This window comes from Gopherus evgoodei, chromosome 8 (genome assembly GCF_007399415.2).
Source record: "Gopherus evgoodei ecotype Sinaloan lineage chromosome 8, rGopEvg1_v1.p, whole genome shotgun sequence".
NCBI classification, from domain to species: domain Eukaryota; kingdom Metazoa; phylum Chordata; order Testudines; family Testudinidae; genus Gopherus; species Gopherus evgoodei.
Genome location: NC_044329.1, coordinates 83,393,286 through 83,417,251, shown reverse-complemented (window position 1 = coordinate 83,417,251; position 23,966 = coordinate 83,393,286). Strand labels below are relative to the sequence as shown.

General features: G+C 40.8%; 1 protein-coding gene and 1 long non-coding RNA gene across 3 annotated transcripts; one reads left to right on the top strand and one right to left on the bottom strand.

Moving 5' to 3' along the window:
• The first annotated feature begins 63 nt into the window (after window positions 1-63).
• LOC115655735 lies at window positions 64-23,373 on the top strand. The gene is made up of 4 exons (XR_004001488.1): window positions 64-217; window positions 7,066-7,175; window positions 21,112-21,363; window positions 21,976-23,373. It is a non-coding gene; the product is annotated as an uncharacterized LOC115655735 (long non-coding RNA).
• On the bottom strand, window positions 4,734-23,884 carry BCL10 (BCL10 immune signaling adaptor). 2 transcript variants are annotated; one of them, XM_030571479.1, is made up of 4 exons: window positions 23,649-23,749; window positions 17,463-17,502; window positions 6,973-7,261; window positions 4,734-5,238 (listed from the first exon to the last, which is right to left on the bottom strand). In XM_030571479.1, the coding sequence occupies exons 2-4, from the start codon at window positions 17,466-17,468 to the stop codon at window positions 4,880-4,882; spliced, it is 654 nt and encodes a 217-aa protein (XP_030427339.1). In that variant the 5' UTR covers window positions 17,469-17,502; window positions 23,649-23,749; the 3' UTR covers window positions 4,734-4,879. The 2 variants fall into 2 exon arrangements, with proteins under 2 accessions (XP_030427339.1, XP_030427338.1); XM_030571478.1 differs by lacking the exon at window positions 17,463-17,502 and having other exon boundaries at window positions 23,649-23,884.
• Window positions 23,885-23,966: the final 82 nt, after the last annotated feature.

Genomic DNA, 23,966 nt, shown 5'->3' with positions numbered 1-23,966 from the left:
AGCGAGCGAGGCCGGGGCGGGGCCAGGCTCCCTCACGTGGTCGCCCGCCAGGCAGCCAGGAGCGCCGCCCTTGCGCGGGGAGCTGCCCCGCTGTCCCTTGAGCTGCGGCTCCCTCGCACACAGGCGTCCGACAGCCCGCGGGGGGGGGCGGGCACCCCGGACGTGCTCTCCCCCAGCCCGGAGCAGGCATTGAAGAGGCCAGAGATGGGCAGCCCCAGTGAGTAGAGCGGCGGGGAGAGCTTAGGCCGGGGAAGGACTGTTACTATTTAGAGATCAGATGGGGATAGGCTGAACAGATGTCCCGATTTTTTTTTCTTATTTAGGCTCCTATTCCCCTCCACCTCCGTCCTGATTTTTTCACACTTGCTGTCTGGTCACCCTAGATCACGGGGGATCTGAGCGGACCATACAAGATGCTGCCGGTCGGGTACAAGGGCCCTGCCCCATCGCTTTCCTCATCATAATAACAAAGCAGGGCAGAGGACATTCAAATAAACCATTAGAAAACAGATTTAAAATTGCTCAAAGGAACTATGCTTTTTATGCCACTCATCATTAAACTGTAAGACTCGTTAAAGAAGCGTAGTGGATATTTACATGGATGAGAACATACACAAGTAAGAGTAGGGACAGCCTTGATTGACTGCTTTGAAAAAATCACAACTCTCATCCTTCAGCATGTACAATAGGCCAATAACCAACTGATAAGGGCTAGTGCAGGCATTCTTAAACTTCACTGCACCCTGAGCCCCCATCTGACAACAAAAATTACTAGACAACCCCAGGAGGGGAGACAGAAACCTGGAGGGGCACAAAGCTGAAGTCCCATGCTGCTCAGAAGTGGGGAGGGGAGGGCTGTAACCTGAGCCCCACCACTGAGGGTGGAAGAGCTTGGGCTTCAGCCCTGGGACCCAGCAAGTCTAAACCAGCCCATGCGACCCCATTAAAAATGGGGTCCCAACCCCCCGTTTGAGAACTACTAGGTGTGTGCTTTTGATAGGTTATTCCATAACAGTTAGTAGTACAAAAAGCTCAAACCCTTTATTTTCAATTTGGAGTTGGAGTACTCCGATATTTGATGGAAAAACTAAGAACCACTCTATTTTGTTTGCCTCAGCTGAGATCTTGTTTATATTCCACTAGTAGGCTACATTGTACAATGGCAAACTTATTAGAGTTTGTTAAGGCAGCAAAGAGTCCTGTAGCACCTTATAGACTAACAGATGTATTGGAGCATTAGCTTTCGTGGGTGAATACCCACTTTGTCGGATGCATACCAACAAAGTGGGTATTCACCCATGAAAGCTCATGCTCCAAAACATCTGTTAGTCTATAAGGTGCTACAGGACTCTCTGCTGCTTTTACAGATCCAGAATAACACGATTACCCCTCTGATACTTATTAGAGTTTGTATTTTACAATTATTTGATCCTACATAGGTATACAAATGGAGGTAATACTGAGAAATATTTCCTTTAAAAAAATACAGACCTTATCTAGAGGAGAATAAAAAGAGTGTTAACAGTCTAATGCCTTTGAAAAGTCTAGGATAGACAAACCTTTATGTTTAAAACATGCTAAACCGGTCACCTATGTAGTTACTTAAGCTTTAACCCAACCACTTAGCCTCTGTTAAAATATACAGCTCTTTCTCCACACTGAGCTTTTCAAAAATGTTCTAATACCTGGTTTAAAAAGTCATGTAGATAAGGCCAGTACCTCCTTTTTTTAATTCTACCTAGCTAACAATTTAAAAACACCCAGTTTAACAATTACTATCACATTAGTTGAGAGAGATTAAACACCTAGGTTATGTAACCAGCTAACTCCACTGCAGAGATAGTAAAACTGTGTCTACCCTAATATTATGGGGTATATCAAAATCATGTTAGGTAATTGTTTTAAAAATAACGTTCCCTAGTTTAGACCCCACAAACTTGGGTCAGAAGCTCTCCAGCCTTCTACCTTTTCCAGTCATGCTCGCTCAATCATTTTAAAGATGTGTTCTTCCCCAGGTGAGTATAATTCTACCTTAGCCAACTAGTGTTGAAACAGGGTCTGGCTCAACAAAGCACCTTCTATAGATCAGTCAGTAAAGTTGAAGCAGAATGAAGCCTGATTTTAGTCCTTGTACCCACCCACCCCCTCTCCCCAAACTCAGCAGATGAGGGAAGATAGTTTTTATCATTCTGCCAATGAACAGATGATCAGTGTTCATTTATTTTTTTAAAGATCATGCTATTGGAGGTTAGGTTAGAAATTACACATTGGAGTCTCTCCAACCTAGGAAGAGTTCCATGGAATGCTCAAGCCTCAAGTGAGGATGGGCACTCAAAAGAATCAAGAGTTGTGAAGTGGACAAGTTAAGGGAGTACTCTTCAACAAGCACACACCTTCCTCAACAGTGCTACAGAATTCAATGCCATGGAATTGTTCTAAATTAGCATATTGCAGTAATCGATAGCCGGTTTGAGCAGACCAGAGATGTTTTGTTTTAAGGTAACAGAAGCCACAAAGAAAGGTAATGGGGAGGGTGTGGAGGAGAGAAGCAAGCAATCATGCAAAAAAAAAAAAAAAAAAAAAATTCAACACAGTTTGTGATATTAAGTCTTTGTTTAAAATAATGCATAGGTTTCAAGCATTTGGTAAGATTACACACATTCATTAAAGATCTCAGGTTAATACAATGGAGCAATTACTGCACACAGAGTTTGTGGTAAACATCCAGACATTTGGGTAATTACCTTGCAAATCTCTAACATTCACATTATGAACCCATGTACATTGTATATTTTTGGTTTGCACAGGATCAACCCCTCCTCCCGCATTCACCCAATTTTGGGGGATCTCCTGTAACCACAGAACTCTATCCCATGAGAGATTAAGTACATCATATAAACTGCTGAACCATTCACTTCTCAGTGGGCCTGCTCTTGCTCCTAAATAAGTTTTAGCATTAGTTTGAGTGGAAGGCGAAATTGGATGCATTGACTGCAAGGCTCTCAGCAATTCTTGGGCTCAGATCCAGATAGAGTAAATTAGCCTAATTTCTATAATCACTTCCAGCAGGATAGCAAAATAAGTTACAATAGATAATACCTGCAGAGTTCATAAAAAATTGTTGGGAATGTTCAAAATATAGGGGTGTTAAAGACACTTAGCTTGATTTTTAAGAGTGCCGAGACCCACAACTCCAAGCTGTAGTCAATAGAATTTGTGGGTAATCTGCTTTTTTTGAAAATCAGGCTCAGTGTGCTTTAGATGGATGGATACCTGAAAACATGGTGATTGGTGTGTCATATATTAATAAAAGCAGCCCATATTTTTGTCATATGTAAGCTACCTCATTCTTATACTAAAGTTGTTTCTACATGATAGTCTAATTAAACTTGACAGTTTATTTGAACTGAGTTAACATCCATGGACTAGTCAGACATGAACAAATAGCTATAGGATATTTTTCTCAGTCCCCAAATGAGACCAGCCTCCTTTTGGCTGTCATCACCCATGAACAATGTGAGGCAGCTCTCCTCTGAAGTCCAGAGGCTGAGCATATAGCCTCTGCAGGAGAATTAGCATTAGAAATGGAATCTGGGTTTGACAGACTAGAATACTTATCTTACTTTAGCAGTCAGTGTCAGAATTATACATTTTAAATAAAATCCAGTCTACCTTTTGATAAACAGAAAATGTAACTTTAGAAAAATACTCTGTGTAAAGACACCTGTACATAATCCTGAGTAATACGGTTTTTAAATTTGTCATTTTGCACTTCTACACTTAATCTTCTAAAATTCAGTCTTACAAAGTGAGGATTAGAATGAGAAGGAAAGTATGAAAGGATCAAACATATTGTACTATGTCAGAAGATGAGAACTTTTCCCATGTTAAAACAGTTAAAACTTGGTTTAGATTTTAAATCACTTGCAATGTAAACGTGTTACTGTAGGGTGTAAAAATTAAGTATCTGCAGTGCAATATTTCCTTGAGTACTTCAGTTAAAGACATCTTCCTGCAAGGTCCCCCATTAAATACTGCACCTTTTGCTCCTTACAGAAGCATGCCCTTACTTAAATAAAGGCATTTTATAAATAAGCTACTGAGCAACTCCCTTACTGGGATTTGAACAGCTGACATTCCTTTCCACTATTAATATAAATTTAAATTAAAACAAATGCATCTCAAACCAATGATTTCTATATTATTTTTAAAAAACGTATGTAAAAATGCATTTATCATATATGAACTTGATTCAGTGTAGTATCTGCCTTTCATGTTTGGAGGAAAATAGAGCACAAGGTTCAGAAAATTAGCATATTGAGAATTATTTGACAATAAGCATTTAAAAAAAATGCATGGCTACAAAGAGCCAATTTCTGGTGTGTGCATAAATTTGAGGGAAGAGTTTACCCTATGCCATGTAAAAGATTAGTTTGGCAAACTTTTAGAACTAGTACAAATATACAAGTTCTGAGAAAGTCCTTTTAAAAGTGTTCTCTTTTGTAATAGCCATTTCTCCTCTACTTGCTAAAAATATCAAAATCTGCTAATGTTGGAGAATAAATATTTGTTCCATTAACTGGAAAAATTTAAGTAATGACAACATTAACATGAAATCCTAAAAAAACCCCCAAACAAGTTACAGCACTAGTGGAATCAAAGACTTCTAGAAACTAAAGAAACTGTAAGATACAGAATCAACTGATTACCTCTTTAAACTTTTTTTTTTTGGGGGGGGGGGGGCAACTCATATAGGCTATTTCCCCCTATTTGCGATTTAACAGTTTGGAAACATTCTGTATGCTGCCTGCAAAGATATATAAAAGTCTCACAACACCCCCTCCTTTAAGTAAAGAGACAGGAAAAAGAGTCATTGAAGTCATTGTGGTAGAAGAGAACGAGATCTTAAAGGCAGAAAACGATTGTCACTTGAACTGGCACTGGCTTCCTGTTGTTCAGACTGCAGTTCTGGTGGAAGAGGGGGTGCTCCAGGATCCCCAGGTCCTGGAAGCGTGGTGGAGAAGACTGCATTTTCTGTGCTTCCCATCTCCACAATTGGTAAATTCATTGAACGAAGAGATGAAGCAGACACAAAAGCAGCTGTACTAAACTGTTCTTCTGGTTGCTTATGGGTAGATTCTTTTACTTTTTCATAGTAATTGGATTCATCAGAATATGACCTAGAAAGATTATTTGTTCCTCCATACACTGAAGTTATACAGCTGCTGCAGCTCAGACCTAAACAAAACCAGGTTTGGATGTTATTACAATTTGCTATGTATCTAGGCAGCTTCTCCCTCAAATTACTTCAATGACATTTATTAAAATGTTCTAAAAGCCATCAAATTAGAGCATAGGTACTTAAATTTTATCAAAGTGAATCACTTGTCTTGTAGACCTCCTCTCCTGTCAACTTCAGTCTCACCTGACATCACACCATTCCAGTGTGAATTAAAGTCAAATTAGTTAATCTTTCACAAAAAACTAATTGTCCTTTTCGTCTTCCCCATTCTGTTCCCATCTATCTTCTCCAATATCCCTATCCCCACCTCTTTCTTCTCAGGAATCCTGTCCCCGCCCTACTCATGTCCTGAAATTTATGAAAATGGCAAGCAGAATTTTTTTTTACAGCACAAAAACTGCAGAAACTGAACCCCTTCCACCTTCTCTTTCCTTTTATTACTACTTTAACCAAAGGAAGTAATTTTGAGAGTTTTATAATTCGTTAAGGCACTTCAAAATTGAAGGCTAACATTAGGCTCTTAAATCCATATAACTTCTTACATTAAAGTGGCCAGATTTTCACAAATGCTGAGAATCACAAGTTTCGGTGCAGTCATTAGGAGCTGCAGGTGCCAAGGCTTTGTGAGAACTAAGCTGCTTATATTTAGGTGCCTAAATATGGATTTAGAAGCCTTAGTCTAGGCATTCCGGATTGAAAATTTTGGCCTGTATGATTTACACAGAGTTCCTCGTAGGAGACCAATGAGTATCTGTCACAATCAACTTGACTGTATTTTTCTAGATCAGTAAAGACAGAGTACCTCTTGAAAAGGATACGCTGTCTTTGAGATAAGTAAGGCTTCAGTTTCAAGTCAGTCTAGCAGGAGAACACAGGCCAAAAATTCTCTTTACCCCGCATTCAAAAACAAAGGACATTTTTTGGGTGAAGAGAAGTATTTCAACTTATTATTCAGCTAGCAGTTCTATGGATCTAATTCACTGGGAACAGGGCCTTATTTTTGTAAGCAAAGTCAGGCAAAACAGGAAGATGTAAACCTTGGAAAGAAGAATCCGTTAAGATTTACTTTCTTCTAGGTTTCATCTTATCTTCAACTTATTTCTTAGGACCAATTGCTGGATATTTTTAGAGCTATGAATTACAATGTAATTTCAACTTTGAATACACTCTGTGACATCAAGTTATGATTCAATTTCTTGTGTGTCAACATAAAAAATCCTTGTCCATGCATGCTAGGCTGAGGCAGCAGCACATATACATAAGATTTTGAGGTTTATAGCTTTGTTTAAAGTTGACACACAAAGCGATGGTTTAGTTTCCCAATACAGGCTCATTTTACGTTAAGGCGCATAGTAAGTTTTAAAAAATAGTGTTCCAAGAGAGAACCCATCAGGAAAGCTGATCACCAAGCTCAAATTCTGCAATATAATCTCATGGAAAGCAAAGCTTGACAGATTTAGATCAAGATGCAAAAATACTTTGTGTACATCATAAATCATGATCATTATTTTTTGTGACTGATTAAGCATCACTGTACTTATCATGGTAAAAAGACATAGCAAGACATGGGTACTTGTCCCTAGAGGCTTAAATCCAAGTCTAATGTTGTTTGTTTGCCCTGCAAAGGAATTCTGAAGCTAAGACAGATACGTTTTTTGGTTTACGCACTTTTACAGAGTCCTCTGAGAAAAAAACATCTACTTTGCCGTTTAACAATTTAAACATCTCACCTTTGAGAGCTTCAAGTTTTTCATTTTTGACTTTCAACACCACATCAGTTATCCTTTCTAACAGGAAGTTCTGTGTTCTTTCTCTTCTAATAGATTCAATCAAAGTATCGAGTCCCTTTGGATTTTCTGCTAAGTAGTCCAGTAACTTCCCAGTTTTCTTCCTACTTGAGGGTCGACAAGATATTTCTTCAGCATCCTCTCTAGTGAGTATTTTCTTCGATCGCAGGTAATCAAAGTGTCTCTCTGCGATAATTTTGTCACACAAATAGGGACGCATCCTTTCTAAAGCCTAAAAAAAGACAAAACATTAGTGTCATTAGCTGATTTTCAATGTGGCTAGGAGGATATATTGGAAAACATTCAAATTCAGATGATATCAGTACTGGATTATAAACCTACATTTCAGAATTAGAAACCCCACTGCAATGTTATCCAACAGCCAGAGATCCATTCTCCATGTGTCTGTATAATGTATTTATAACTTTTTTTAAAAAGTAACACCCAGTGAAATCTCCCTCTCAGGTAAACAGTCTTCCATTAAATAAGGCCCAGAGGAAATTAAATATAAATATATTTTAAATATTAAGTAGTAATGTGTTCATATAGTTGTGGTTTAACTGTGCACTATAGCCAAAATTAAGGATGGTCAGCCTTTGGATTTATTAACTTATGCCTGATTAAGACAGATATTAGAGTGTTTAAACACTACATACTAAATATTAGTCCATGAACTGCTGGAAAAATTGCTAAATATTGTTAACTTCTAGCAACAACATTATAATGTCAGTGATTCATCATTTCAACAGGAAATGGCTGCTTCTGATGAAGTGATGCATGTTGCTAGAGAGAGAATTGCTATTAAGAGATTCAGTTCAACATCCTGTTTTAGTCAAAGAAAAAATGGAAGGGAAGGAAAGGGAGAATACAGATAATCTCAATTTTACACACACACACACAAAATATGATAGAAGAACAAGTGGTGCATTTTAAAAGAAATCAAGAAATGCCAATGTTAAGGTTGTGTGCCATCTTAACTTTGCTCTCATGCACATTCCTTATGCTATTTTCACACAATTTGTGCCTCAGTTAGTGTGCAGGTTGGACAGCTCTCCACATATGACAAAGGTTTGCATCACCACTACATCATCCATCCTGTGCACAGAGGACCCAGTTCTACTCAGTTATACTGGTGATAGGGTAATTTCACTGTTGTAATAACTTACTCCAGATTTACCCTGTTACAGTTGCAGACTGATGCATGACCCATGCATAAGACAATTATGTCTCACTCTGTTTCCTGTATGCTGTCTAACCTGTGTACTGAATGAACAGAAACAGTGGGTATGTACTGAGCATTTAAACATTTGCCCAATGCCTTAATATGAGTGGCTGAGCAACTATTTGATTTACTTAAAATTTAGAGAAAAAGCAACACAGGGTGATTTATCAATTTGAGTAAACTTAGCGCTCACATGTTTAGTAGCCAGCTATTGTTGCTTAACGCATTAGTATGTTGATGCACTCACCAAAAATTATTTTTCCATCTTTCCTTGTGTTAATTTTTACTAGACTAATTTCTTTGAGGCAGGGATCTTGTATTTCATACCCATAAAGTGGCCTGCACAGCTATGACATTACAGAGACAGTTCCAAGATGTACTGTATCTCTGGCAAGTAGACTAAAGGTGACAAACTAGAGGGTATGTTATCTTACTATTTGAAGCACTTTTCAAAAGGAAAAGGAAAAATTCATGATATACAAGTCTAATAAAACCTTATTTATATATTCTTTACCCTAAACATTAAACTGACACGCAAGGAAAACTTCAGACAGTAATGAAATATAGCCCCATCTGGTATGAAAACTAAAGTGGGTCCAGGTCTTCTATACAAAAGATACTATAAAATAATTATTGTATTTAATGTATGCATATATACACACCACTGTCCTCTATTGGGTTGTGTATGTATCAGACCTAGTCAAGTAGGTACTAGCTCCCTCTAAAGGAGAGGCAGAAAGCTGCTCTTTTAGGGTATATCTAGACTAGAATAAAAAGCATTTTAAAAAACACCTTACCTAACACATTTTAAAACTCCCAAATAAAACTTCCCTTATGTACACTGGTTCACTGATCAAATTGAACCTTGGACTTTCACTTGAGTAGCTAACTCTTTCTAAAAACTCACCTTTTATCTTAGTTTAGATATACCCTTGGTTCATCAGGTGGATGAATGCATTGGAGCCAAATCGGGAGTACAGTTCCTAATGTGACATAACTGGCCAATGACCAGAACTGATGATAGATAACTTTTTTTAATTTCACATCATCGCATGACCATTAGTGGGAGATCTAGTACAGTGGTTCTCAACCAGGGATACAGGTACCTCTGGGGATACGCAGAAGCCTTCCAGGGGGGCACATGAACTCATCTAAATATTTGCCTGGTTTTAGAACAGGCTACATATAGAGCACTAGCGAAATCAGTACAAACTAAAATTTCATGCAGACAATGACTTGTTTATACAGCTCTGTATACTACCTACTGAAATACAAGTACAATATTTATATTCCAAATGGTTTGTTATAATTATATGGTAAAAATCAGAAAGTAAGCACTGTTTTAGTACTTCTGTATTTTTATGTCAGATTTTGTAAGCAAGTCGTTTAAGTTAGGTGTAACTTGGGTGTATGCGAGACAAATCAGACTCATGAAAAGCATACAGTAGTCTGGAAATGTTGACACACACTGATCTAGTACAGGCCAGCTACTGTTGGTCTCAGTTTGCTCAGATATGGCAATATTAAAAGCTGGTAGCCACCTGTGCTTTGTCTACTCTAGATCGCCTATTGTTGCTACCACTTGCAAAGCTTCAAAGAAATATGTAAGAAAAAAGCAGGGTGGATAAAAATCAATGATTTAAAAAAAATAAAAGTCAGAATTTTTTAATTTAAATTGCATTTTTTTGATAAAATGCTTTTTGAAGAAAAACCCTATCTAAAGATAGTTTTAATTAAGATATATTATAGCGCAAAGATATCTCATTATAGAGATTATAAATTCTAATTCTATAGTATGAGAAAATATATTCATGTAATGCAGAGGTGGGCAAACTTTTTGACCTGGGGGCCACATCTAGGTATGGAAATTGTATAGCGGGCCATGAATGCTCACAAAATTGGGTTGGGTTGTGGGAGGGGATGAAGGCTTCAGCTGGGGGTGCAGCTGGGGATGAGGGGTTGGGGGTGCAGGAGGGTGCTCCAGGTGGGGATTGAGGGGTTCAGAGGGCAGGAGGGGGATCAGGGTTGGGGCAGGAGGGGGTCAGAGTGCAGGTTCCAGGCGGTGCTTACCTCAAGCAGCTCCCGGAAGCAGCAGCATGTCCTCCCCATGACTCCTATATGGAGGCACGGCCAGGCGACTCTGCGCTGCCCCGTCCACAGGCGCTCCCCTGTGGCTCCTACTGGCCATGGTTGCTGGCCAATGGGATATGCGGGGCAACGTATGGAGCCCCTTGGCTGCTCCTATGCACAGGAGGCAGAGAGGAGACGTGTTGCTGCTTCCAGGAGCTGCTTGGAGCCCTGGCATGCACAGAGTGGGGACAAGCCCTGGACCCGGCTTCCTGGCTGGAGCTCAAGGGCCAGATGTGGCCCCCAGGCCATAGTTTGCCCCCCTCTGATGTAATGTTTAAGAAAAGTTTTGTTAATGAGTTCAAATAGTTCATGGATCAGGGACCCAATTTTATCAGGTTCCAAGGGCTTCTGTATAGATTATTTAGGTTAATCTTTCTATCCACCCAATGGGACGCAGCTCACAGTCTAGAAGATACCATCAGAGATGCTTAGTTTTGCAGTTCTCAAACTGGATTTGTGTCTCCAGAGAGAACATGCTTGTTAATAGCAAAAATGTTTTCAAACAAATAAATAAATATATAGAGATGAGAAATAACAGACCTCACAACCCTATTGTCCCTCTGCAAATTTGTGTACACAGGGTCAATCCCTTACCTCTCTCTAAAAGTGCAAAGTTTTCAAAAAGTTCAATGAATAGAAGATTGTTGGGAGCAGAACAGATTTAGACAAGGAGTAGTAGCCTGGAGATAAATGTGAGAAGGGAGGGACAGGCAGTAGAAACAAAAGTGAAACTGTTTGAGCAGCATATTCCACAAGTCTTGAGGTCTGAGTGTAGCCTTCACTGATTTGAGATCTACCATATCATTCTCTCACTAGAAGGGAAAACCTATAATGGCAGCAGGCTGTAAAGAGACCCACTTTGGGAATATTTTAATGAAGTTCCTCTACCTGTGGGTAAGAGGCAAGTGTGCAAAATGCAAACAGTGCAACAAAGAAACGCAAGGCCTGGTTGCCCAAATGAATCATCATGAGAAGTGTTCCTTTCATCATCTTCAACACAGCTTCCTCCTGAGAAGGAACATGTCTGTACACGAAGGATCTTCAGGTTGGTAAACTTCTTTATTTCATACTTCTTTCTTAAGGACTGCCTGTCTTCCTTCTGGACTATTCTTGAATTTTCATGTCTGAGCAAAAAATATAGTTGTTACTCTATGGTACTATCATTTTGGATGCAGTTGTGATAAAAAATAAATAGCTGAAATAGGCAGATCTTCCTTTTACAATTTCACCTTTAAAGTAGTACTGAGTATCACTGAATGCAATGAGTAATACTAAATGAACAGTATGGTAATAATAATAATTAAATAAATACATTTTTTTGTTTAGGAGAATCCATCCTCAACATACAGGATTCTGAAGACTATCCATCTTCAAGATTGCCATCATTTTCTGTAGTTTCAGAGTTATCTGCCAATGGGAGTGTTTCAGTCACATCATGTATGGAGCAAAAAAGAAAAAAAATCTCCATCATCTAGAAACCACCAGAGATAAGTGTGTGATAAGAACCAGCAGATTACAAAAAGAGGTAATTGATGAAAAAATTGCCCAGTCTGTTTATGCAACAAACTGTCCTTTCCATATGATTGAGAACCCACAACTCATTAACGTGGTTCAGTCATTAAGACCAGGATAGACTACCCAATAGAGCAGATGTCGCAGGCAAATTGCTGGATAAAATCTATGAAAGAGAAATTGAGCAGTGTGCAAAAGGTCTAGAAGGTAAAATTGTTAACCTAATTCTTGATGGGTGGAGCAATGTCTACAATGATCCTGTTGTATGTACTTGTATGACAACACAAGAAGGCAATGTCTTCCTTACAGAAACAACTGATACATCATCAAGAAATGCACACACACAGGAGAATACTTACAAGAAGTAGCAGTAAAAGCAATAACAAACTGAAAAAAAATTCAAATGTCCAGTACGCAGCTTGGTTACAGACAATGCTACAAATGTATTTAAGATGAGAAGACATTATTTAGAAGAGAATCCCAAGCTAATAACATACGGTTACAGTGCTCATTTGATGCACCTCCAAGCCAAAGACTTCAGTGTTCCAGAAATAAAGGCTAATGTTGAAATCTCAAATACTTCCGTAACAACCACTTTGCAGCAGCTGCTCTGAAAAAAGTGGGAGAAACGAAGCTAACTTTCCCAAAAGATGTGCAATGGAAATTAGTAGTGGATTGTTTTAAGCCCTGAATCAAGAACTGGCCTAATCTGATGACAGTTTGTGAAGAAAATCATGAAAAAATAGATGGCACTGTCACAGCCAAAGTTCTCAACATTGGGCATAAGAAATGTTGAACACATGCTGAGTACCCTGAAGCCTATTTCTATAGCCTTGAACAAAATGCAGGGAAATAGCTGTTTTATTGCTGACACTGTTGAAATTTGGAAGGAACAGAGCGAGATTTTAAGAAGAGGAATTTGCAATGACAGAGTTAAATTACAAGCATTAAAAAAATGAATGGGACAAGCACTATCTCCAGCTCGTTTTCTTGCAAATATTCTCAATACTCGGTACCAGGGTCAAACCTTAACTGCTGAGAAGAGGACCTGGATATGACATGGACACCCAGCAATCATCCCTCCATAATGCCAACTATAATAAACTTCATAGCTCAGGGTGAACCATTCAAGAAATGTGTTTGCTGATGATGTTTTAAAGAAAGTCCCACTAGTGAACTGGTAGAAGTCACTTAAGCTCTTGGATTCAGAGACTGTTGAATGATAATCTCACTTTTAACAGCAGTAGCTTCTTCTGCTGGTGTAGAAAGAATATTTTCTTCCTTTAGACTAATTCATTCAAAACTGAGAACTCGTGCTGGTTGTGGGGTATGATGATTAACCCTCTCTTCAACGCTGGTGTGCAGTCTACTCCAGGGATTGGCAATCTTTGGCAAGCGATCTGTCAGGGAAATCCGCTGGCAGGCCGGGGCGGTTTGTTTACCTGCAGCATCTGCAGGTTGGGCGTGGGCCGAGAGATGTTCTGGCCGCCACTTCCGACAGCCCCCATTGGCCTGGAATGGGGGACCGCGCCGCGGCCAGTGGGAGCTGCGATCAGCTGAACCTGCAGACGCTGCAGGTAAACAAACCATCCCGGCCCACCACCGGATCTCCCTGTCTGTCTGGTGATGTTCTCCTCCTAATACAGCACGGTAAGAAAATCCCCCAAATATTAATGATTAAGCTGTTGAATTGGAGACAGTTCATCTCCCAATAACTTCATAAACATCTGCTTCCATTACCTTTGGTAAATGAAATAACCAGCCAACCATTCATTCATTTTCTGATATAGCTGTAAAACTAATCTGAAAAGTTTTCAAAATAAGTCACTTAAAAAATGTATAGTGCGTATCTTCTAAAAATGAAACCTACATCTATCTGAGTTGTGAAGAATATGTATTAAGGTTATACCAACCAACAAGAATGCACTTTTATGTAGAAATCCATTATTAAATCGACTCTTCCTGACTAGTGATTAAATCATTATTTAAATCAATTTGGTTTAAATCAAATCCACCCTGAGAAAGCATAACAGACCACAGAATGCTTGCATGTGGCAATTGATCGCAGCTTTATACAAAGCTTACTGTTGCTAAAATACAGCAGAGAGTATAGTTAAATGAGATAGTGTCTGGGATAGAATTAAATATAGAACCCTACCAAATTCACAGTCCATTTTGGTCAATTTCATGGTCATAGTATTTTAAAAATTTTAAATTTCATCATTTCAGCTATTTAAATCTGAAATTTCATGGTGTTATTATTGAGGGATCCTGACCCAAAAAAGCATTATAGGCAGTGTTCCCTCTAATTTTCCCACCCATGTGCCAAATGAATTTTGTTACATGCACCAATATGGAGGTGATGTGTGATGTACAGTGCTAAATAAGCTACTGCACAGCTGTGCAGCTTACAGGGAATTTAGGTGGGGGGGTGTCGCAAGATTATTGTAGGGGAGGTTGCGGTATTGCTACCCTTACTTCAGCAGCTGCTGGCAATGGTGCTGCCTTCAAAGCTGTGCAGCTGGAGGGCAGCGTCGCCGCCAGCAGCAGCAGCAGCACAGAAGTAAGGATGGCATGGTATGGTATTGCCATCCTTAATTCTGCACTGCTGCTGGTGGTGTGCTGCCTTCAGAGCTGGACACCTAGCCAACAGCTGTTGTTCTTTGGCCACCCAGCTCTGAAGGCAGCGCAGAAAGGTTGCAATACTGTGACCCCCTAAAATAAGCTTGTGTGACCCCCCTGCATCTCCCTTTTGGGTCAACACCCCCAGTTTGAGAAACACTCGTCTCCCCTGTGAAATCTGTATAGTACAGGGTAAAAGCACACAAAAGACCAGATTTCATGGAGGGACACCAGATTTCACAGTCCATCATGCATTTTTCATGGCCATGAATTTGGTAGGGTGCTAATTACCAGGATATACAAAATAGAGTGCATCAGTAGATACACTGATAATTTTAAAGCATTTGTTCTTTAACAAATGCTGTGTTTAACTTTGTCAGTCAGTCATCAAGACTGAGATAAGAAAATTTTACCAATAATGACAACAAGCAGGCTATTGCTTGAATAAAGAAAAAGTGGTTTTAATAATAAGTTATCAATGTGTTAGAAAATAATAAGTAATTTAATGGAATTTACACTGAGAAGAACTGTAGATGTGCAAGAATCCTGCTGTCTCAAAAAACAAGAATGCTGTCATATAAAGTAGTACCAAGTGAGTGCAGAGGAGCCTGAGGCACAGGTTTACTCTAAAAAGTGACTAAACAAATTTAACATGGAAATCAGTGGCAGTGTTTCAGTCAGATTTTTTTTTTAAACTTGCAAACTGTAACCCCCCACAACTCACACAGGGCTCTTAACAGTCATGCTAGGTTCTTTTATAACTGGAATTAATGCATGCGATTAAGAATTATACAAACCAATTTACATCTACTATGACACCTGTGGAACCCTATCATAAGCAACACCCAGGTAAAGACACCTATAGCTAATGGTGTTTATATGGGGACAAAATATAATAAGACAATGCAATTTGCACAGACTGGCTTGCAGAACCTAACTATGATGATACATGAGATGGAAATAACCCAGTTTGATTGTTTGTCTAGTGAGTTTGTGGATATGGCAGTTACAAAAAGAAAATTTTACCTGCAAACTGTACAAGTTTAACCCAGAGGTTAGGCAGTAAGTATGAAACCTCCACAAAGCCATTTTACAAAGCCACTTTTTAGAATATAACCCTTCCTACTGTACAGATAAACTGCATTGCTGTCAGATGTTGAGCAGACTGCCAAACAAAATATTTTCAGAGAAGATTTTACATTTACTATCTCGCTTTACATACTACTAATTTCTCTGTAGGTATAAAATGATGCCTGATATAGAATGTGCTTTTAAAAAAATGAATCTGTTCTGAACCAAAAGAACTCACATTTCATATGTATAATTACACCACACACACATAATGGATATATACAAATAAGCCCCCTTTCATGGAAAATTCATGGATGTATTTAAACATATATTGTTTGGGGAAACTAAAAATGAAAACATTTTAATTTGGAGAGTTTTCCAATCCTCCATTCCCTCAACTACCAGTCTCATTTCTGACAGGTATCTCAGTTTCTTATTTCAGTATTGTTTTTTATACCAACCACCATTCATCCTTCAAAAGCAAGGACAAATTCACTAAGCTGTACTGGGCTTTTACTCTTCCACTGAGCACCTTCTCAGCTGTGCTTGCAGGAGTAGAGTGAAAATGCCCTGGGAAAGAGCTGGGAGAAACTAAGGTACACTAGACAAGAGGTTCTCACACTGTGGTCCACAGACCATCAGTGGTCCACGAGCTCCATTCAGGTGGTCCATGGATATTTTCTTCTAATGTGCAAGCCTGGGCGGCCGCACACAAAAAAATGAAGGGCCGCCCACCTAATTGGTGGAGTCACGCAGGCGTGGCTCACCTAATCAGGTCCCTGGACCCTAGAGAAGATGAACATATAAGATGAGGTGGTGGCTGGGGGAGGGGAAGGAAAGAGGTGGGGGGGACAGTTGGGTAAGAAGAGGGAGTGAGGCGAATTTGGGATGTGCAGGGCTGAGGGGGGCACAGAAAGAGGCGACTTTCCCTAGCTCCAAGGTTGCAGCTGCCGGGGAGAGACCCCACTCCTTCCCAGTCCCAGCTCGGGGACTGCCACAGCAGAGAGAGACTCCCTGCTCTGTCCCAGCTCCAGCTCAGGGGCTGCTGCAGCGGGGGAGAGAGGGCACATCCATTGCTTTAGAAAGGTAAGACTACAGATATTAAAATATGAGTTGTGCGCCTTTATTTGTAGAACAAAAAATGTTAATTACCTTTTTTTTATATAGCGCTTTTATCCAAAGTGCTTTACAATAGTTAGCTAACGGTACAAACAATATTTGGGAAGATCATTAAGTGGTCCACTGAGACCCTCAGCAGTTTTCAAGTGGTCCGTGGAAAAAAAAAAGGTTGAGAACCACTGCATTAGACCATGAGTGAAATTTAGAGTAGGAGAGGGATTTGAAGAGACAGAAGGGAACAAAAGATATTTGCTAAAAGTTAGAGACTTTCTTCTAAAAGGAAATCAGTTTCCATGGATAGTGGTGCTGGCAGCAATATTCTGGTTAACAGCACATGAACTGGGTCCGGTTTGAGAGACTTTTAAAAAAAAAAATTGAGCCTCAGGTTCTCAGTGGCTAGACAAGTGAATGGCCTAGTTTAGGACAGCCTGCTGAAAACAAGGCTGCCAACATTTTATTCTGATGCTAAAAACACTATGAGAACTCTTAATTAACAGGCATGGGGGGAGGACCTTCTAAAAAACTTGTAGCCTTGCTGTCAGCAAAGTATTAGCCTCTCTCATCAGCTTCCCTGGGGCATAATAAAGGAATCGGGTAGAATCAGGTGTCGAAGTTGTTCTCATGTTAACTAGGTAAGAAAAGGAACCATGCAGCTGAAAGAATTCATTGAAAGGTACATAATAATTCAGTACAAGATCAGAAAGAAGGGCCATGATTAATTAAAATAAGTGTACAAGTACTCCAAGATATTATCTACCTTCATCTAGATGCTTATATGGCCCCCATCAGTTTAGTATCTGAAAGGGAAGAAAGTACAGGAAAAAGAGCAACTAAGAATAGCACTGCACAAGAGACCACAGGAAAATCATTTTTTAAATAAATATTCAGAAAAGTATCTTATTTCATTTGCTTTCAGCTTATTGGCAGATGCCTGCAGCTAGGGACAACACAACAACATAACACCAATGCTACTAAAAAAATTGTATTCTGGCAACATATAGCCAATGAGATTTGTATACAATGGGAAGGAACAATATCATGTAAACCTTCGTAGTAATGTTGAATGCATATGCTGGAAAATTTACTCAATTGTTCTAGATAATTCTAAGGCTTGGGAGTGAAAGGGAAATGCTAGATGTCACAGTTTCAGGGCAACTGCATCTGTATTCCCCTTCCACAGTCCACCAAGGGCACCCACTTTAGACATTTCCCAGATGTCACTTCTCTTGGGTGGAAACCTGTGTCTCACTCTTTCCTGGCAGAGGATCTTAAGGCTGCACAACTCTGTGCTTTACACTGTGATATTCCCGCAAGCCAGACTGCCTAAAAAGATCATTGCCAGCACTGTGCGTTCTTTCTGATGGCTATGTCCAGTGTATTGCCCATGGTTATAAATTACGACACAGTCCTTCCAAGCAAACATTTATTTTTAAGGTAAAAACATCAGAGAGAAAACATACTAAAACAATAAAATAACTTACACCCCCATGCTAAAAAGCTTACCATCAGTCACCCTGTTTCCCACCCCACCACTCCAACTGCAAGGTAGGGCTCCGCTAGGTTTTAGTCTTTTCAAAACCCACAATTGGGTTTTCCCTGTGGTTAGACCCAGAATCTGAACCCAAACTGGGCAGGTCAGCTGTCGCTTTATATAGGTCAGGCCTTTGATCTTGGCCTTCTGTAACAGATAAGCAGCAGACAACACTCTTCTCAGGGCATACCATAACCAGAGCTGGGTAATTTGCATTAATCTCTCCCTAGAGATTCTCCAGGAAATCCACTTAACACTTGTTGATCCAAAAGTCCAAAGTGTCTGGCACATTTTCAGTATAGTCTTTTGAACTCCCAAGTCTCACATAGTCATATCTCCCTTAATACAATAAAGTCATCCAAGGATACTGCAGGAAATAGCTATATCTGTCACACTACAATTTCTCTTTTGAGGTAAAATTAATTGTGCCTTATGAGGTATGCTAGCTGTGCTGACGGTTTAGAACAGGGGTCGGCAACGTTTCAGAAGTGGTGTGCCAAGTCTTCATTTATTCACTCTAATTTAAGGTTTCGCATGCCAGTAATACATTTTAACCTTTTTAGAAAGTCTCTTTCTATATGTCTATAATACATAATTAAAACTATTCTTGTATGTAAAATAAATAAGGTTTTTAAAATGTTTAAGAAGTTTCATTTAAAATTAACATGCAGAGCCCTGCAGACTGGTGGCCAGGACCTGCGTAGTGTGAGTGCCACTGAAAATCAGTTTGCATGCCGCCTTCGGCACCTGTGCCATAGGTTGCCTACCCCTGGTTTAGAATAAGAGGAAACTTTAGGACTGACAACAATGTCTTGCATGGAGTGGTTCATTGCTGTTCTTTTTCAGACTTGAAAAGTTCCTGGTCTCCATGACTTCCTGTGGCAAAAAGTTCCACAGCTTAATCACACATACTTTTTTATGCTGTTTCCTCTTATTGATTTTGAATTATTCAGCTTTTATTTAATCAAATGTTTCCTTGTTCTTATGTTTTGAGATGAGAAGAACAGAAGCTCCCAATTTACCATAAATTATGTGTACTTTTATCATGTCCCCTCTTATTCATCTCCCTTCTAAAATAAACCATTCCAATCTTTTCAATTTCTCTTCAAATAAGTTTTTCCAGGCCTTTGATCAGTCTCAATGTTCTTCTCTAAACCCCATCCTGTTTTGTAATATCCTCTTTGGGATGGGGTAACCAGGACTGCACACACTATTCCATGTGAGGCATCATCACTGATTAATATTGAAAACATAATGCCTTTATATAATTGTCAGGGCTGGCTCCAGGCACCAGCATTTCAAGCTGGTGCTTGGGGCGGCATTCTGCAAGGGGCGGCAGTCCCTGTTGTTTTGCCCCCAAGCAGCGCGCCACATTGCCGCCCCGGGCGGTAGGGGCAGTCCGTGTGCATTTACGGCGGCAGGCGCGTTTCCGCGGTGAGGGCAATTCGGCAGCGGCTTCTATGTTTAGCTGTCCGGGGTGGCTTTAGCTAAACATAGAAGCTGCCACCGAATTGCCGCCGCAGCGGAAACGCGCTTGCTGCCCTAAAGGCACACGGACTGCCCTCGCCGCCCGGAGCAGCAATTCAGCTTGTTGCTTGGGGCGGCGAAAACTGTAGAACCGGCCCTGATTATTGTCCATCCTTTTCCTTATGTATCCTAACATCTTGTTTGCTCCTGTAGCTGCAGTAAAAAGAGTGACATTTTTAATGGAGCTGTCTAAAGAACAGTGAGAAGCAATGGCCATTTTGAATGAGAGAGAAAGAAAATCTTGTCTTTCAAAAAAAATTAGTGTAATTTGAGATATCAAATACTAAGACCATAAACATGTTTTCTGGATGGTTTCTCTACAGAACAGAGTTAAAATTGTTTGGGTGCCCTAATTATACATTTTCATACCTTAACATTTAGATTTCTTTTCAGTTTAATTTTAACTCTGAATTTCCTGGTTTAACATACTTTTAGGATAATTTCAATATCCCTGTGATGTATTTTACCCTGAATTATTAAGTAATCTCAACCGTAACTTCATTTTAACAGTTTGTCTCAAAAATTAACTTCTTCCCAAACACAATCTGTTTTCTCTAGTATTAAAAAATGCATGAGAGAATATCAATAATGATTCTATATTATGAACATAACATAGGAATGGCCATACTCACTAAGACCAGCGGTCCAGCTAGACCACTGTCTTCTAACAGTGGCCAGTGCCAGATGCTTCTTATTTGTTAAACAGATTTGTTATACTGATTCATCTAGATGGATTTTAAAACCAAAAACTTTAATAACTAAATCATACTAATTCAATTTTCATTCAAATGCAACTATCACCAGTGTGACATGCAGCAAATGTTTAACAGTTAAGAACATAAGAAGAACGTAACAAAAACTACAGGGGAAAATGTAGGTAAACTGGCATTTGGCCAAGGGGCCAAAATTAACAGTCTTACTTCTAGGCAATTCTAGTTATCACAAGCAGTGTACACCTCCATTTTACAAATCATCTAAAAGAGCACCTCCTCAACTCCATCATCAAACTGAGACACTGGTTCACTACCGACTCAGAGAATGATGTATTTTACTGACTCATATTACTCCATGCAGCCCCTATGTTTCTCTACAGGTCTCTGATCCAAGCACTGACCTGGTCCAACTCTGCTTAGTTTCTGAAGACTGACAAGACTAAAGTGGCATAGGTGCAGTTTTCCTTTTTGCAAAAACGAAGTTGTTAAATAAGCATAGTTGTCACAATAACAAGTAAATTTGAAAGACTAGGTATTACGTTCAAATCAAAATATATTTATTGAAGATGAAGGGGGTTTTAGAATTTTAGATGTTAACTAACACAGTATTATTCCCTCTTGTGGTTCTTTAACAGCAAGCAAAGAACATGAAAAACCATGTGCCACAAATTCTGACAAAGCACTTCAGGTAAATTACATAAGCAGCGAAGACAACTATTTAAGAAACCAAACCCAAAGTCAAACAGACATGCTTCACTGAAATGAACATAAAGCATCCAATGATGGAAGTGAGATAAACAACTACTGAAGAAAATTAATCCAGTAACTCTCAGAGATTCAGTAAAACAAATTTCAGCAAGGAGCAGTAACACCAACATGCAAAACAGGTGTGTATGAAAACAGAAATAAATTCATGGACAAGACCCCAATCACAAGTTACATCAGGTTTTGCCAAAAATCATTAATGAATCAATAACTTCAGTACTTCAGGAAGCAACTCAGTCCAGTGGCTGTTTTTGCAGTCTAGCCTAGAATTAGATTACATAGTACGGAAGTGTATTTTTTCATCCTGGAAAACTATCAGATCTTATCTTAGGCCTCATCCTAAACAAATAATTTTCTGACACTCACACAAAATTCCTCCTCTTGCTTTTAAAGTTCATGGTCAAATTATCTTAATCTTGATAGGCTGGATATCTCCATTCCACTTTTCTCAACATCTCCGTACCCTGTAACATTGATTTAAATGTTCACAACAAAATAAATGATCTGGATCCTCTCATCTATTATACACCAGCATATCTTCAACCATCTAGGGCTCTGATGCTGCAGACCCACTCACACGCTTAACTTTATGCATGTGCCTATGTGTTTGCAGGACTGGCACACAAATTATTTTCTCCCTCCTGCACTAATGTAACCAAGCTCTTAACTGTGACTCCTGTAACATTTATTTCTCTTCATTTATTTTTGAGCTTGCTTCTTTCTTCCTGTTTTAGAGATGGCATCTGTGAAGTGACTGGAATCCTGAAAGAGATTAAGCAGTGGTTTCCCCCATGCCCTTGGACCTTCACCATGCTGCTGGAATGGAGACACCAACCATCTATAACAGTGGTTCTCAAACTTCTGTGCTGGTGACCCCTTTCACATAGCAAGCCTCTGAGTGCGACCCCCCCCATTAAAAAACACATTTTTATATATTATAAACGCTGGAAGCAAAGAGGGGTTTTCGGTGGAGGCTGACAGCTTGCAACCCCCCATGTAATAGCCTTGCAACCCCAACGGGTCCCAACCCCCCATTTGAGAACACCTGATTCTATAAGGATATTAATGAAACATCCACAGTGCTGGAGAATAAGGAGTAAATAAATAATATTGCCTGCTAGAAGCTGATAGTTTTTGTACAGCCAATGTAGTTAGGCACCAAAGGAACCAAAAATAAAGCTTAGAATATTGATATTTTGTTAATCCCTTGTGAGTCTTTTCCACTAATTTTTTTATGCCTTAGAGTCACTTATGGCTCAGCTGTGACCTCATAACTAGGCGTTTTAGCACCCAGGGCAAGCAAACATATTTACACGCCTTACCATTCCCCCCTCATCATTTTCTCACCCCATTCAGAGGCAGCACTTACATGTTTGTTGATAGTGTGGGGAGGACACAATTTAAAGGTTTGGGGAGGGGGCATGTGACCACCCCACAGAGGTTTTCAAACTGTGGAGTGTGCCCCACACACCCCTGGGGCAGAACAATGGTGGGGGGATGAACGGTGACACCAAGTGGTTTGGGCCAGCCCTGCATGGTGGGGCTCAGGGATGGGGCACCACTTCCACCCCCTGACTCAAATCAGTGAGCCACCCAGCCTGTCAGAGGTTTGGGGGTCACACAACAAAAAAAATCAGGAGAACAGGAACACGATCCTGTGTACCCACCCCATGCACCACTTCTGCCCTCATTTTTCCACCCCTTCAGCTTTGCGCCCTGGAGGACTGTCCCACTCACACAGCCCTGGGTCAAAATAACATAAGATCTGGGTTTCTGAAGTCAATTCCACTTTCCGGTATTGGATGATCAGGAGAACAGTTAACAAACAAAACACAAATAGGCCTGCATTTGGCTCCAAGCTATACAATTAAAAAATAATTTCCGCCTCACTGTTCAAAACCAGGGAGTTTTGTTATTTTTCCACCACAAACAGCCCCAGCCTGCTTGGCCTCTCATCCTTTCCACAGTGTCAATGTTAACTGAGAACAGAGCGACACGCGGACATCCTGCCTAAAGGAACAACACTATTTCTTTCACGACCCCCGCGTGTGTCCTGTGACCAGGCAAAGGGAGGGGGAGGGGACAACCCAGCTCGCGGTCAGCGGCGCCCCCGCGAGGACACGGGGTGTGTCATTTACCGGGCTGCTCAATGGGCCCCGCGGGCCGGGAGCGGCACTTCCTGGGGTCTCCGCCAGACACCTGCAAACCGAGACAACGGCCCCGGGCCGCCCCCGGAGTGGCTGATGGCGCGCGCCTAGCCCCGCCCCAGGGTCTGGGGGGGATTTTCCGGCCCCGCAGCGATACGGGCTGCGCGTGACACTCCATCCGGCCGGCAGGAGGCGAGGACCGTCCCAACCCCCCCCCCCCGGGTCTACCAGTGTCCCGCTCCCCGCCCGGCCTCACTCACTTCCTTCTTCACCTCCGCCATTTCATCCTCGGTGAGCGGCCGCGCGGCGAGCCCAGGCCCGGGGCCCTCCATGGCGGAAGCTCCACGCCACGGCTCCCAGCGCAAGAGTAACGACAGCGCTTCCGGCACCGCAGACTCCGCCACAGCGCGCACGCGCACGCCATGGGAAGCCACGCCCACTCAGCGGAACCGCCTCGCCCGCCAAAGGCGCGCGCGGTCTGCGAGCAAACGGACGTCTCAATGCGCCCGCAGCCCGCCGACGGAGGAGCGCGTGGTTGCCGCCTTTCGCCCCACCCCCTCCCTCATCTGCGCGAGACT

Bases quoted from the DNA above. Each gene is read 5' to 3' on its own strand.
- BCL10 (XM_030571478.1), bottom strand. From the start codon at position 23,720: ATGGAGGGCCCCGGGCCTGGGCTCGCCGCGCGGCCGCTCACCGAGGAT. The intron at 7,262-23,648 runs GTGAGTGAGGCC...GTCTTTTTTTAG, and splicing joins TGGCGGAGGTGAAGAAGGAA to GCTTTAGAAAGGATGCGTCC. The intron at 5,239-6,972 runs GTGAGATGTTTA...GGTTTTGTTTAG, and splicing joins AAAACTTGAAGCTCTCAAAG to GTCTGAGCTGCAGCAGCTGT.